Source organism: Leopardus geoffroyi, chromosome D3 (genome assembly GCF_018350155.1).
Source record: "Leopardus geoffroyi isolate Oge1 chromosome D3, O.geoffroyi_Oge1_pat1.0, whole genome shotgun sequence".
In the NCBI taxonomy this organism is placed as follows: Eukaryota; Metazoa; Chordata; class Mammalia; order Carnivora; family Felidae; genus Leopardus; species Leopardus geoffroyi.
The window spans coordinates 43662491-43678901 of NC_059339.1; the positions used below are offsets into that span (position 1 = coordinate 43662491).

At 36.6% G+C, this 16411-nt stretch overlaps 1 protein-coding gene and 1 long non-coding RNA gene across 4 annotated transcripts in view; one reads left to right on the forward strand and one right to left on the reverse strand.

Moving 5' to 3' along the window:
* ROCK1 (Rho associated coiled-coil containing protein kinase 1) overlaps positions 1-16411 on the reverse strand; it is a 161815-nt gene that overhangs the window by 23887 nt on the left and 121517 nt on the right. For all 3 annotated transcript variants that reach the window (XM_045457149.1, XM_045457150.1, XM_045457152.1), the window contains exons 19-22: positions 14377-14537; positions 12605-12789; positions 10984-11053; positions 7561-7655 (exon numbers count right to left, since the gene is read on the reverse strand). In XM_045457149.1, coding sequence (XP_045313105.1) covers positions 7561-7655; positions 10984-11053; positions 12605-12789; positions 14377-14537 — 511 coding nt within the window. The remainder of the gene's footprint in view (positions 1-7560; positions 7656-10983; positions 11054-12604; positions 12790-14376; positions 14538-16411) is intronic.
* LOC123587412 overlaps positions 1282-16411 on the forward strand; it is a 50829-nt gene continuing 35699 nt past the window's right edge. The window contains exon 1 of the long non-coding RNA XR_006707287.1: positions 1282-1616. This is a non-coding gene — a long non-coding RNA (uncharacterized LOC123587412). The remainder of the gene's footprint in view (positions 1617-16411) is intronic.

Genomic DNA, 16411 nt, shown 5'->3' on the forward strand with positions numbered 1-16411 from the left:
AATTTTCTGTCTCAAGCCTCTCTCAAGAGGGAGATATATACTAACTACAGAAAAAAAAAAAAAAAAGAATATTCATTCATTTGTCCAAAAAACATTTACCTAAATGGTTACTATGTGCTAAATATGGTTGTACTAAGTAAGACATACAGTAGTAACAAAGTCTCTGCCCTCAGGAAGCATACATTAGTGGGGTGAAAATGGTCAATTTAAAAAATGAGCAAGTAATATACAGTATCCATAGAGAACACAATAAAATGAAAAAGGTAGAAGAAGCTGTGAATGTGATCAAGGAGGCCTCTCTGCTAAGAAGACGTGTGAGAAGAAATATGAAGGAAGGGAATGAGCTACGTGTATCTGAAAAGTGATAAGGTGGAAGAAACATCTAATGAGAAATGCCCTAAGTTTGGTCTGAAAGAAGTTAGTGTACGTGAAGTGGGACATCAAGGAAAGTTGTGAGAAATGTATTAAAAGAAGTTGGAAGAGATAAAGATCTTATAAGGCTTTCTAAAACAGTATATGGAACTTTGGTTTTACCCTGAATATTCTGTTTTTAAAAGATCATTCTGGGGGCGCCTGGGTGTCTCAGTCGGTTAAGCGGCTGACTTCAGCTCAGGTCATGATCTCATGGTCCGTGAGTTCGAGACCCGCGTCAGGCTCTGTGCTGACATCTCAGAGCCTGGAGCCTGTTTCAGATTCTGTGTCTCCCTCTCTCTGACCCTCCCCCGTTCATGCTCTGTCTCTCTCTGTGTCAAAAATAAATAAACGTTAAAAAAAAAATTAAAAAAAAATTAAAAAAAAAAAAGATCATTCTGGTTGCTGTATTAAGATCAGACTGTAGGGGGACAATGGCAGAAGTAGGGATATTAGTTAGGAGGCTACTGAAATTATCAAGATTGGAGATGGTCTGGATCAGGCTGGTAAATGGTACAAGTCATGAGAAATGATCAGATTCTGAATATGATTTCAAATTATAGCTAGGAAGACTTATTAATGGATTGCATGTAGAGTATAAGAAGAAAAAAGAGTCTAGAATAACTTCCAAGTTTTTTATTTAAACAACGGGAAATAATAGGATTGCTAATACCAAAATGGGGAAAACAGGGAGCAGCAGGTTGGCAGAGTAAAGGAATCAAGAATTTTTTCTGGACATGTAATAAATGAAATGCTTATTAAACACTCAAGTGGAGATGTCAAATAGATGGCTGGACATACAAGTCTGGAATTCAGGGGAGAATGTGCTTACACACTGATGCTATTTAAAGCCATGAGACTGGATGAAAACAAGGAGGGAGTGATCCCTTGGGCCCTCCAAACTTTAAAGGTCTCAGAGAGGGGAAGGGACAAAGGAGCAAAGGAGGTTAAGAGTAGCCAGTTCAATAACAAAAATACCATGTGGTGGTCAGAGAAGCCAAATGAAGAAATTTCATAGAGAGAGTAATGCACTATGTCAACTGCTACTGTTAAATAAGATAAAGACTGAGAACGGACAATTGTCTTTAACTATTAGGAAGTCATCAGTAACCTTGAGAAGGGTTATTTTGATAGAGCGATGAATGCAAAAGTTTGACTAGAATGAGCTGGAGAGAGAAAGGGAGAAGAGAACCTGAAGATAAATGGTATGTCACTTTTCTTTCTTTTCTCTTTTTTAAAGTTTTATTTATTTATTTTGAGAGAGAGAGAGAGAGAAAGCATGAGCAGGGAAGGGGCAGAAAGAGGTAGAGAGGACCCCAAGCAGGCTCTGCACTATGATTTCCGTGAGATCATGACCTGAGGTGAAATCAAGAATCCAATGCTTAACTGACTGAGCTACCCAGGTGCCCAGGCATGTAACTTTTTAAAAAAATTTATCTATTTATTTAACTTAAAAAATATTTATTTTTGAGAGAGAGACAGAGACAGAGACAGAGAGAGAGAGAGAGAGAGAGAGAGAGGAGGACAGAGGATCTGAAGTAGGCTCTGTGCTGACAGGAGACAGCCCCATGCAGGGCTCAAATTCACAAACGGTGAGATCATGACCTCAGCCGAAGTCGGATGCTCAACCGACTGAGTCACCCAGGCGCCCCCGGTATGTCACTTTTCAAATAAGTTTGCCACAAAAGGAAGCAGAAAAATATGATGGCAGGTGGAAGTGAATATGTGCTCAAAAGATGGTTATTTTTTACAGAGACGTTTACCTGTATGCAATAAAAATGACTACAGAAAGGAAAAAATTGATGTAGGAAAGGTGAAGATTACTGGAGTCATGTTCTTAAGTAGGCAGAAAGGGATGGGATCAAGGGGCTGCCTTAGTTAAAAGCACATTTTGTCCATTTACATCAATCAGAAGGAAGGCAGGGTTTATTGGTACAGATGCAGACAGATTAGTAGGTTGTGAGGGTAGAAGACAGTAGAAGTTCTCTGACTTCCAGGAACCAAGACCATTTGTTGAGTGTGAGGATGAGGACAGGTTGTTGAAGATCTAGGAGGAAGGAGAAGATATGAAATACGTGTCTCAAAGCATAGGGAAGTTAGTATGTTAGGAAAAGACGCGAAGTACTGCCAATGGTAAGTCTATGATCCTAGTGGTGGTTCTGCACTATTATACACAGGGCTTCAGACTGGTAACACTCTTATCTGAGCTTACTGCTTTGTATTAAATTCAAATAAAAGTAAGTTATAATTTAAAATTCCAGAAAACCTATTTATCCCAAATTATAGTCCTATCCCTGGCTATGCAACTGTGCAAGAGAAAGCAAGAAACAATGAGATGGCTCAGGGTAAAATTGTCCACAACTACAACCATCCAGACTTCCTTCACAGCTCTCCATAATGAAAGACCTGTCTTTACTGACTCCTAGGGCCAATCTATCACCTTTATTCTCCCGTTTCCTTAATGAAATCAATTAACAACTTCTTTTTCTTCTAGGATGTAAGATTATAAGCAGGGACTTTGTTCTTGTTCACTGCTGTATTCCAAATGCCCAGAAAAGTCTCTGGCCCGTAAAAAGTGCTTAGAAATTTTGTTTCAATCAATGGATAGAGGTGTAACTTTTCTCATTCTGATTTCCTTTCCATGTCTTTAAATATGCTCAAATTTCCACTATCTTTAAAAAGAGATGGCTCTCTTTCACCTTCTCCTCCAGTTAGGGCTCCATCTCTATCTCCTTGCCTTAACACCCACGTTTCTTAAATTAAAAAAAAAAATTATTTATTTTAAGAGAGAAGGAGAGAGAGTGTGTGTGCGCATGTGAGCAGGGGACGGGGAGAGGCAGAGAGAGAGGAGAAAGAGAATCCAAAGCAGGCTCCACAGTCGCAGCTCAGAGCCTCACATGGGGCTCAAACCCACAAACTGTGAGATCATGACCTGAGCCAAAATCACGAGTCGGATGCTCAACTGACTGAGCCACCCAAGCACATCGAATTTTTAAATTTAACAAATATTTACTGACCATCTACAATGTTCTAGGTACAATTCCAGGTGCTACACATATAGCAGTGAATCAGAGTTAAGGACAAAACATTTGAAAATTCCTTTCTTCACTGCTAAATTCTAGCAGAAAAATAAAAACAGCAAGTAAAATAAAATAAGTAAGCAAATTCTATAATATACTGGGAAGGGATAAGTACTGCAGAGAAAAATAAAACAGGGAAGGAAGTACTGAAGGTAGCAAGGTAATGGGGTGGGGGATGTTTGCAATTTTAAGGATTATTTAGGGAAGGCCTCTCTGAGATGACAGTCAGACCTAGACCCAGAGAGGGTGAAGAGGCAGGCTGTGTGGATATTCAGAGAAAATGTTCCAGGTGGAGGGGAGAGCAAGTCAAGAAGCCCTGAGGCAGGAGAGTAACTGACTAGTTTGTTGAATTGTAAGGAGGTAATGTGGCTATTGTCTACATTCTGTCTCTACTTCTACCCTTACCATTAATGTCTCAATCTACTTTAGTATCCATTCTCATTACTATTTAGGAACTGTTCTCAATAAGATAACTAACAACCTTAAATATAATGGACAATGTATTTTTTTTTTAATTTTTTTTTTAACATTTATTTATTTTTGAGACACAGAGAGACAGAGCATGAATGGGGGGAGGGCCAGAGAGAGAGGGAGACACAGAATCTGAAGCAGGCTCCAGGCTCTGAGCTGTCAGCACAGATCCTGATGTGGGGCTCGAACTCATGGACTGTGAGATCGTGACCTGAGCGAAGTCGGACGCTCAACCGACTGAGCCACCCAGGCGCCCCGGACAATGTATTTTTAACTTGACCTTTTTGAGTATTTGGCACTTTAAATCACTTTCTCTTCTTTGAAATATTCTATTTCCCTTAGCTTTTGTGATACCTTATCTGCTTGTCTTCTTGTATTACTGGTGATTTACTTTCTCTTCCTTTGCCCATTCCTTAAAAGTATAGGCCCTAGAAGTCTGTTCTTAGCTTTTATGTCTTCTCATCATCCTACACTAGGGGTTACAACTTAGTACCTGAGAGGGTCAAATGAGTCCACATAAGTATTCCTCCAACTCCCTCCAGACACATAACAATTAAATCTGGGCCAACATTTTACATAAAAATTCAGATTTCTGGCTTCTCTTAAAAAACTAGATTTTGTGGCAGCAAGTGGTTAGAACTGATATGAACTCCTCAGTTTGTTATAATATTCACAACTCACAAAATGAGCTAGTACCCAACTAGCTTCAAATCAGTTACATGTATGGTACCATAGGTTCATGAGTTTATACAATCACCTTAACAAATCTTATCTATCTCTGTCTCAGTATATCTCTGTTTCAGTATACAATGAATGTCAAATCAGCTTCAAGTCCTTACCTTTCTTCTGAGCTCTGATGCAATAAACCCAAGTGCTTGGAATCCATTCTTTGGATATCCCATAGGCACCTCAAACTCAATTGGTCTGAAATGGAAATAATCTTATCTCCCCTCATTTCATAAACTTGGCATTCTTTAACTCAGGGATTAGTGCTACCATCAACCCAAATGCCTTGGTCAGAAACTTGAGAACCCACCTGAAAATTTCCCCAACTTTTATCCCCATACTCCCATATCTACAGGTCCTATTGCTTCTACTTCTATTTTTCCCATGTACTTGCCTCCCCTTTACTGTCAATTTCCACTATAATTTTACATCTAGGGATGCCTGGGTGGCTCAGTCAGTTAAGTGTCCGATTCCTGACTCTGGCTCAGGTTCATGAGATTGAGCCCCATGTTGGGCTCCGTGCTTCTCTCTCTGCCCCTCCCCTGCCCACACACACACTCTCTCTCAAAATAAACAAACATTAATTAAGTTTTACATCTAGATTTTCCAATGGCTACATAATTCAACTTCCTGTATCCACCAGTTTTGCCTCACTCTAATCCATTCTCTACTCTAAAGAGTGAAACTTTTTAAATTACCACCTTGTCAATCCCTAGCAATTTGTCATAGACACCTAACTTAATTATAGCTGTCTCCTGACTAGATTCTGAAGTACTGGAGGGTAAGAACTGTAACTTACTAATAATTATATCACTCACATGAATCAGTACTTAGCACAATACCGGTTACCAATATGTTTCTGTTAAATAGATCAAACAAGAACAAATATATCAACCCCATGAAACAATATATCTGAACACCCTTCATAGTGAATGCACACAACCTGGGATTGTACAGTACACTGTAGATACCATACAAATGATAGACAATAGATTATTTAATAGGGGTCTACCAGTGTCCCAGAGATTAACCAGGAAAAAAAGTATCTTCGCTCCTACCTTAGATTCCACTAAAAATATTAAGTATCTAAGCACTGAGTGTCCATAGTTGCTAACAACACAAGGAGGCAACCGGACAGTACAAGGTACAAGGTAGTCTTCACCTTTCTACCAATCAGATTTGAATACGACTAATACTCCAGATTAGGAATGTCCAATAAAACTTTCTATGAGGATAGAAATGTTCTTGGGGCTCCTGGGTGACTCAGTCAGTTAAGCTTCAGACTTCGGCTCAGGTGATGATTTTATCATGCTTTGTGAGTCTGAGCCCTGCGTCAGGCTCTGGGTATAGCTCAGAGCCTAGAGCCTACTTCGGATTCTGTGTCTCCCTCTCTCTCCGCCTCTCTCCCACTTGCACTCTGTCTCTCTCTCAAAAATAAACAAACATTAAAAAAAAAAAAGAAAAATTCTATATACCTGTGCTAATATGGTAGATGCTAGCCAAATGTTAACTGTTGAGCACCTGAAATGTGGCTAGTACACCTGAGAAACTAAAATTTAAACTGCATTTAAATACACTAAAGCTTGAATTTAAATGGCTATCTAAGACTAGGGGCTACCATATTGGACAGTGCAGCTTTAGATTTAACCATGAAGCACAGAAGGAGGACAAAAATGTTCAACTAATATGGAAATGGAATCAATAAAATCACAACTGAGGAAAATACACAGGAAAAATGATCCAGTTCCTTCAACAAGTGTCAGGATACTGATTACCCTAGTGGTGGGGAGGGAAGAAGGCATAATGAGGAGGGGGAATACAGTGGGCTTCAAAAGTGGATAGCAAGGTTCTGTCTCTTTCATGGGTGGTATTATAGTATCATAATAATTTATAATTCATAAAACTGTACATGTTTTAATATTTAATGTATTTGTTCAATAATAAAATGGTTAGACTTTTACAATTTCTATATGGAAAGAGAATATAAAAATGTCAGAAAACCAGTTCTAATGTCTGTTCCCTCTAGCTATGAGAAGTTGTTAACACTTAAATAGCTTTAGGTCTTCTCCTTCTTAGGCCCTAAGCACACATGCACACACGGAACTTAACCTAAGAATACTAAGAGGAAGACCCTAAATACCTTTACCTAGCATAAAATAATGATGTGCAAATACAGCATGAACGATTTATATACAAATAGATGTTTAAAGATTGAGACCCTTGAAAACAATTTATTGTCACGGTTTAGTGAATCTCTACACAATTGCCATAGTATTAACATATTCAATTATTTTTTCAACATGAAAGGAAATTTTAGCCTAAATTTAGTTTTATTTGTTCTGAATTAGCCCAATAAGATTTGCTATACCACTTCTATCAGAATAAAGGCACATCTACTCTCTACCTTTAAACTTAAAGAATGCTAAGTTTCTCAAGGATCCACATAAGAGTGAAAACATGGTATCTGTCTTTCCCTGTATGACTTATTTCACTTAGCATAGCACTCTCCAGTTCCATCCACGTTGCTACAAAAGGCCATATTTCATTCTTTCTCATTGCTATGTTTTCACTCTTATGTGGATCCTCAGAAACTTAACAGAAGACCATAGGGGAGGGGAAGGGAAAAAAAAAGTTAGAGAGGGAGAGAGCCAAACCATAAGAGACTCTTAAAAACTGAGAATAAACTGAGGATTGATGGGAAGTGTGAGGGAGTGAAGGGTGGGTGATGGGCACTGAGGAGAGCACCTGTTGGGAGGAGCACTGGGTGATGTATGGAAACCAATTTGACAATAAATATCATATTTAAAAAAAAACAACTTAAAGAATGCTATGATGTAGTAGTGACTCTTGTTCTAAAGAAAAATGGACATACTTTTCATTTTGTAGTTCCTGTATTTTCTTTAAATTTTCTCTGTTTTTTTCTTCAATTTCTTCCTTAAGTTCCTTTACTTGGGTTTTATAAAGTGTCTGCAAAACAAGTGATTAGAAGAAATAAGTGTTTATGAGGAGTTTGGTAGTTTCTTATAAAGTTAAACAACATATGATCCAACAATTCCACTCCCAAGTATTTACCCAAGACAAATGCAAATATGTATCTATATAAAATCTTGTCAATGAATTTTCACAGCAGCTTTATTTCAAATTGTAAACAGATGAATGCAATAAAAAGGAATTACTACTGATACAAACAACATGATAAACCTAAAAAATATTTTGCTGAAAGAAACCAGGTGCTAAAAAGTACATATTGCATGATTCCATGTACATGCAACCCTAGAACAGGTGACAATAATCAATTGTGACAGAAAGCAACTAAGCGGTTACCTGCAGATAGAGGTAAGCGGAGCAGATTGACTACAAAAGGCCACTAGGAATTTATGGTGAAGGAAAAGTTTTATATGTTGATTGTTGTGGTGGTAACACAGCATACAGATTTGTCAAAACTCATCAACACATACACTTATAATGGTTACAATGAAGTATATAGAAATTATATCTCAAAAACATTAAAAGTTATATTGGTTTGGGAAAACATTATAAAGAAACTTAGCAAGCTTACTCATTTAAAAGATCAATTCTTTTTTTTTTTTTTTAAATTTTTTTTAACGTTTATTTATTTTTGAGACAGAGAGAGACAGAGCATGAACGGGGAAGGGGCAGAGAGAGAGGGAGACACAGAATTGGAAGCAGGCTCCAGGCTCTGAGCCATCAGCCCAGAGCCTGACGCAGGGCTCGAACTCACGGACCGTGAGATCGTGACCTGAGCCGAAGTGGGACACCCAACCGACTGAGCCACCCAGGCACCCCTAAAAGATCAATTCTTGAAGTGAATAATGCTAGAGAAACCACTTCTCTTTTGGGTGGGTGGGATTGAGTGGATGGTTGAGAGATGTACATAAAATACCCACAAACAAGATTTATCATTCTGTTAACACACAAATAATATATATTTATTATAAAACAATGATTCTTACAAAATTCATTCGGCTTCTGCCAACTCTATCAACAAATATTAATTTTTTTTTGAGAGAGAGAGAGTGCACAAGCAGGGGAGGGGCAGAGAGAAAGAAGGACAGAGGATCTGAAGCGGGCTCTGCTCAGAGAGCAGAGAGCCCAATGTGAGGCTCAAACCCATGAACTGTGAGATCATGACCTGAGCCAAAGGCAGATGTTTAACCAACTGAACCATCCAGGTGCCCTTCTAACAACAAATATTTAACAGGTGTAAGTGTTAGACCTATATTGTGTTAGGGTGCTGTGGTTACAGAGTAAACTTCTAGTTCTGCAGTCCTTTTTTAAACTATCCCTTTTAGTATAAAAGATAAGGAAAAAAATAGTAAGGACCAGAAAACAGCTGTCGAGAACTATCCTTCTAAGAAATAGCACTTCTCTAGGAGAAAAATACATACATTTCTTATCTATCATTTACCTACCTACCTACCTACCTACCTACCTACCTACCTACCTACCAGAAACAGAGAGCAAGCAGGGGAAGGGCAGAGAGACAGAAGGAGACAGAGAATCCTAAGCAGGCTCTGTGCTGTCAGTGCAGGACTAGATGTGGGGCTTGAACTTATGAACCACAAGATCATGACCTGAACTGAAACCAAGAGTCAGACACTAAACTGATTGAGTCACGCAGGTACCCCCAAAGATACATTTATTTCAATGGGAATGTAAATAAAAGAGGACTGATAGCTTGCTTTAGTTTGTAAGTGGTCACAATTTCTAAAAAGAAGTAATTCATTTTGCCTTTAGGAATCAAAATTCCTATCTCTTTGACTTCTGATACTGAAATCTGTATGTATAATCAATGAAAGGATAAATAGAAAAAAATACTCTGATTTGAAAGACCAGATTAAAGAATATCTTATATCTGGTCATAATAGTTTATCAAATTTACTGATACTTAACTCAATCCTCACAAGTAATGAACTAAATCAGAAAGAAGAGACAGTGTCAAGTTTTATATTACTTTATACAGACAAATTTAAGAATCCATAGGAACACCACAAGTCATCTGACATCCATCCCAAAATGTGGAGGCATTGGATGATTACTTTGTGAAAGTATATGGACAAGAAAGTGTGTATGATGTTATAGACCATTTTGCAGAAGTCAGTACTACACACTTTGAACAATTAAGGTTAATCTCTACCCAGGGAAAGATTTTCAATAATACTGAAATTTTTTAAATTTAAAAACATTATTTCAGTGATAGTCTAACAAGTCAAAGTAGGAGATGAGCAGAGTACAGCATGAAGCTCTAAACATGGGAAAGTTCTGTAGAGCTCTAAAGGTGTTCAGATGCAAAAAATTTCCTTTTTGAGTTTATTTATTTATTTGAGAGAGAAAGCGTGCTTGTGAGCATGAGTGGGGGAGGGGCAAAGAGGGAAAGAGAATCCCAAGCAGGTTCTGCATTCCTTGCCGAGCCTGACCCATGGCTCAATCTCCGCACTGTGAGATCATGACCTGAGCCTAAATCAAGAGTGGGAGGCCTAACCAACTGAGCCATCCAGGTGCCCTGGTATTCAGATTCTTTATTAATTCATTAATAAATCATTAGTTCCAATACTGTTCACTTGGTTTCTAGGGCATGTTCACTAGCATAACTAGAACTCTCTAATTTAACTGCACTAAAACTTGTAGGAAAAGTGGCTGCCAGGTGTAACAGTAATGGAGAAGCTAGGTAAATGTCAAGTTGAAATGGTAGCATATAAACTTGGCAACCAAAAGAAATAACACTGCAGAACCTTCACTACCTTCAAATCTCAAAGAATTAGCTATGAATGTTAATCAATACTAGTAGTGAATACTAAACCTGGCCTGCAGCAAATAAGAGTTAGAATGACTTCTATGGAAAAAAAAAAGCAAAATAGATACATAAAGTGAATAAAAAGAGTTAAAACCCCCCCAAAAAAAAAACAAAACAAAACAAAAAAAAAAACCCTTTTGAGCATAGTTATATCTATAACTGTATGCAGTTATACCTGCAAATGGAACATGCATACATGAACCACATATGAAAATACCCAAGTTTGCTAACAGGCAAACAAAACCCTTAACAAAGTCTTACATACAGCTTTAGTTTGATGGCAATTTTAGAAATGTTTCACAAAAACATTAAGTTTCTTTACAACTTACATAGAGCACGAACTCAGATTCAGAAATGAAATGTAGAGATGGGGACACGAAAAGGGGGAGAAAACCACTTCACGGTCATTTGAAAAAAGGTCAGTTCACATTAAAAATCTAAATACCTAATTTTAAGCCAAGTGTTAAAAATGATTCTTACCGAAAAATATTGCTCTGCTTCAAGCTGATCTTGTAACTCCCGCATCTGTCCTTCATTTCCTCTATACTGTCTTCAGGTAAAAGAGAAAATAATAAATGAATGCTATTTATACTATACTTATTCTTTATTTATTAAGGTTGCTAAAAATAAAAACGTTTACTAAAATGACCTTTGTTTTTAAAAATCATAATTCACTATACAGTATTACTTTAATATTCATATTTGGTCAGGCCACACTGTCTCATTCTATTTTGCTCCTACTATACAAAGTAGAGGGAACTGTTTTTTACTGAAGGTCACTTTCAGGAGAATATTAATTGTGGATTAATCCAAGTTGCAAAAATAAAAATGATATTTTATAAGTTTTAGTAGAGAAAAGCATCCTTAGGAATAAACTTTAAATGTCACATGTAGTATAGTAAGCGATTAAAAACAGGGCACACGAAAATATTCACAAATAATATTATACATACCATACATTATATATACATATAATACCATACATTATGGCCAATGAAGCATGGAGGTGGGGCTGGAAATAAAAAACCAGGTAAGGAACGAGAAAGAAGGCAAGAACAACACATGACAAAGGAGGAGGAACACAGACACACCTACATATATATAATACACACATGAACACAATTCACAAAGAAACAGACAAGACAGAAACACAATGTAACTCCCGGTTACATATTTTCAAGGATAAACAATTCCATCTGCATCTGCTGGGTTTTCATTTTAGACAGTGATAAATTTGTATTTTCAGCATCTAACAAGGCATATAGTTGATAAAAGGACATAATAAGTGTTCACTGAATGCTGAGTGAAAGTTATTCTGGGAGAAGAAAACTACAGAACACGTAATGCGAAAATGAAGGCTCTAAAAGGGGGGAAAGAATTTTGCCAATATAAATCCAACAAAACAAAAACTGACAATTTTACCCAAGAATTACTATGTTGTAAATGAAGCTGGCAAATGAAGTTATTATCACATAAATCTAGAGGAAATAAAAACACGTGACTTGGTATAAAATATACTAATCTTTGACATTAAATTTTTGAAGCATGTCTTTATACAAATTCTGAAAGCAATAATGAAACCTTGCATCATCTTCACTTCAAATAAGTGGACACATCACATTTCAGAGTAGAAGAAAAAAGGTACTTTGCATTCTGAGATGAACCAAAGGAACAAAACAAAACATAGGGTCATCATGTCTAACTCTAGTTTCTAAAATAAAGAAATACTGAACATTTCCCATGAGACACTGAATACTTAATAAAAAAGTTTATTCCTGATTTTTGTAATTCTAGTGTGAAGAAACAGGCCTTTTGTCGGTATGAAAATCATGAGAAAACTAATTTTTCCACCATAAATGGACTTACTGTAAAGTCAGTGGCCTTGATAATCTCCTTTTTTCTCCCTTTAAAGATCTCTACTTTTTATTCAGTAAGGCTCCCTTGCAAACCTTTGCAAGTAAATTCTTTTTTCTAAATGCTTTTTTCCTAAGTCTTCCTTTCACAAATTGCAAATATATTACTTCTACACATATAAAATATCAAACATAAGCAAATGCAGAACACAAAAAAGAAACAAAAAAATGTTATTTTTGAGACTTACTTTGTAAGCTGAGCTAACTCAAATTCTAATAATCTCTTTGCTTCCAATAAAGTATTTATTTCCTGTTTCATTTGCTTTTCTAGACCTTTTAAATTGTCTGCTTCAAACGCTTGAGTCTTCAATTCATTCTGTAACAATACTCGCTTATTTGATTCCTGCTCCAGTTGCAGGGATAGATTCTTAACCTATGAATAAGAAAAATCATTGCAGTCTTAAATCTCACTAATAATTTAGTAAACATTATTTGAAAGAATATCAATCAAATCTCAAATGTGCTATACTGCCTTATACAGAGAATATTAGTATTCTAAAGAGTCTCCATTGTTGACATGTTATTTATAACTATAGAACTTACTATTAAGTCAAATTAATCCCCAAATTTCAGATATGAGATCTTGGAGGAAAAAAATCTGGTTTCTTTCGGTCCCAACATGTACAGAAATTTTAGAGTAGAGAATGGCTATAAAAGCCACTTTTGGAGGGACATAAGGGGTATTTAAATTCACCTTTTCTGATTCATAAATGTTTGTGCTCTGGTCTATAACCCTCTGAAGTTTAGTGAGGCCTTCCTTAACCCCTGGATGTAATTACTCATAACACTCCTACAGCATTCAGTACTTCCTCTTTAAATAAATGTCATGCTTGTAATTTTGATCTTAATATCTGTCTTTCCTTCTGGGCTCGAAGTTCCACAAAAGTCAAGAACGTATCTATCTTATGCAGTAATCCAAGTCCCAGCAGAGCCGGGAAGATAAAAGGTGCTCAAAAATTACATTTTGAAATGACTGAGTATGGTCTTCCAAATTTTCAACATACTTTCTTCCTGCATGTTGGCTATAATAGGTATCTGCTAAATCTCTTTTCTTTCTTGTTCCTTCTATAGAACACTACCAGACTAATTTTATTTTCTAAAAGAGTATTTTCACCTACAGCCTCCCATTTTAAGTTTAAATCATTATCAATACTTTGGTTCCCAAGTTTCCCATGACTATACAACATGTCTTTTCTTCTCTGGTCAGATCAAGTCCTTGTCTTTCACTTACTTATCTTCATTCACTAATCACTCTTTTACTATCATCATTATTGATAATGTTCCCTCTCTATCAACTCTAGCTTCTGACTCTCAAACTGTGAACTTTTGAGGTCTTACTCAATCTTTAAATAATGGAAATATCTCATTCCTTCTGTAAGAAGTCTTTCCTGATTATTCTGGTTTTCTCTTTCTCCCTTTTCTAACATATATGCAGACTGATTCCTTCCAGTCTTATAAGTGATTTTTAAAATACATATAATAACCACAAGGATATAATGGCATTTTATCTTTTATTTATTGCTTTGTAAATGTGTACCCTGTGTTTTCCATCAATCTACGCCAGTCAAGACTCTGTAGTTAACATTTTTCTTGAGATCTAAGAGCAATTTCTCCTCTTTGGGATTACAAGAGAACTTTACAATAAACTTTTTTGTGTGTGTGTTTTTAAAAAGCAGATGGCAATTTCTTCAGAAGAGGAGCTATGACACTTCTATAGAGTTGTACTGTCATAGTGCAAAATAGTATAAATCCTATGGTGTGACTGTTCAGCAACTATCTGTAGATAAAAATCCTAGGAAGGAAGGATACAGTGGTGGCTTTATAGCAGTAAACACATACACATACAGGTTATTTTATTCAAATCTCCTCCATGTTTTTTAAATTATAGATAACTTTTCATTTATAATTTATGATTACTTCTCTTTTATAAGATCAACAAAATCAATACTATTTTTCTTACTTCATCCTCCATCCTTTCTTTATTTTCAGTCAAATGCTCAAGCTTCTGCTGAGATTGTTTCAGATCAACATCTAGCATTGAACACTGTTTCTCAATCTGAACAACTCTATTTTCAGCCTTCTCTCGAGCTTCTCTCTCTTCCTTCAGCTTCTTTTCCATTTCTGTGAGGAAAAAAAAAAAAGTTACAGACATACATACTTTCACTTGCATGGGCTCTATAAGACAAACTGGTGTCAAAAATCCCTACTGTTTTTATCCTGGGATTCTAATGGAACAATTTATTACAGAAGTCCTAATGTCATTTGAATTATTTGCATAGTAGGATCTCTAAACGAAAGGAGTTATAAAATAAAGTAGAATAAAATCTTCTAAATCCAGCCCACGCCCAACGTTATGAGAAATTATTAAGTGCCATTTCTAGACCAGAAGGTGAAAATATAACTAGAAAAAAAAAATGAAGTAACTAAAAAGAAAAATGGAGGTAGTTCAGATAAAAGCAGAGAAATAAGGCTGTGGTTATTAATCTATACCTTACATTGTTCCAGAAAAGTTTCAAGGGACTTAAGGCTGATAGGAATTCTAATTTTTGCAATTCAGACAAACAAGGTTCCACGGTAGTATAGTACCCACTTTAATTATTATCAAAAGATAAAAGTCTATAGTGAGGCTCCTTTTTTGAGATATGGTAACTAAGGTTCTGAAACGTTCAATTTTCCAAGGTCCTGCAACTAGTAAGTTGTACAGACATGATTCAAACTTAGTAAGTCTGCTTTTCCATTCTTGGAGACTGCCCTCTAGGTAACAAAATAGAAACCATTAGAATGGAACTTCCTCATCTTTCCCTCCAAACCTACAAACTTAGCCATACCAGTAATCATTGCCTCTTAATTCCCATCTCTAATCAAACACAAATCCATCCACTTCTGTTCTGGACTTTGTTCCTTCAATTATTTCATTTCTTCCCTGCCTCAACAATTTCCTTCTCCTAACTGAATCATTCTCACCAACATAATAATCTCATTTATTATCTCCCTTCCTAAAATATCCTCTACTGCTCTCACATTCCTCTTTAGCTACTATTCCATCTCTGTTCAGAAACTTCTGGAAGAACTTCCTGTCTCCAGTGCCTCCACTTACTGTCTCCAGTGCCTCATCTACTATACATTTACTACTTTCCCTTTTGGCCTCCATCTCCACCATTCCACTGAAACTGCTTTGTATGATAACCAGTGAGTGAGGTCCATCCTGCAAAATTCAGAAGACACACAAATGTCTGGGTCTTCATCTTTACTGACCTTAATAGAATTCCGTATATTGAATAACTTCCTCATTTTTTTTCAATATTTTACTCTTTCAAATTCTAACACCATACTTACTTGGTATTCCTGCAACCCCCTTTGACTGTTATTGGTTTCCTCTGTAACATTTGGAAAATGTTGGACTACCCAAGGGCTCTGATATGATTCCATTTCTATTCTGCCCTATTTCCCCTTAGGAGGTTCTGTGCATGACTGTATAACTCCTGCTCTCCTCTGAGCTCCAGACTCATATATATTTGACATCTCCACCTAGATATCTAACACGCTTTTCAAGGTTAACATTTCTAAAAGAGACACCTTTATTTCCCTCCCATCGCAAACCACTCATCCCATCCCAGTCATCTCAATGTCAAAACATATTAACATCCATCCAGTTGTTAAAATTAAAAAGCCCCCCCCCCCATAAAAAAAGAGCCAGAGCCTTTCTTGGTTCCTTTTTTTAATTTCCATCCAATTCATCACCAACTCTTACCCTCTTACCCTTTGTATCTACATTTCTTTCATGCTCTACTACCACTAATCCCTACACACTATATAGCCTTCTAGTTGATCTCCATTTTTAAACCGTTCTCTCTCAAAAGCATTCTCCATACAGCAGGAGTGGTCTTTCAAAAACATATGTTACACATGCCAGCACAGCTCAAAACACTACAATGGCTTCCCACTATTCTTAGAATAAGAGTATTGAACTTATCATGTCTTCTGCCTGGAACATA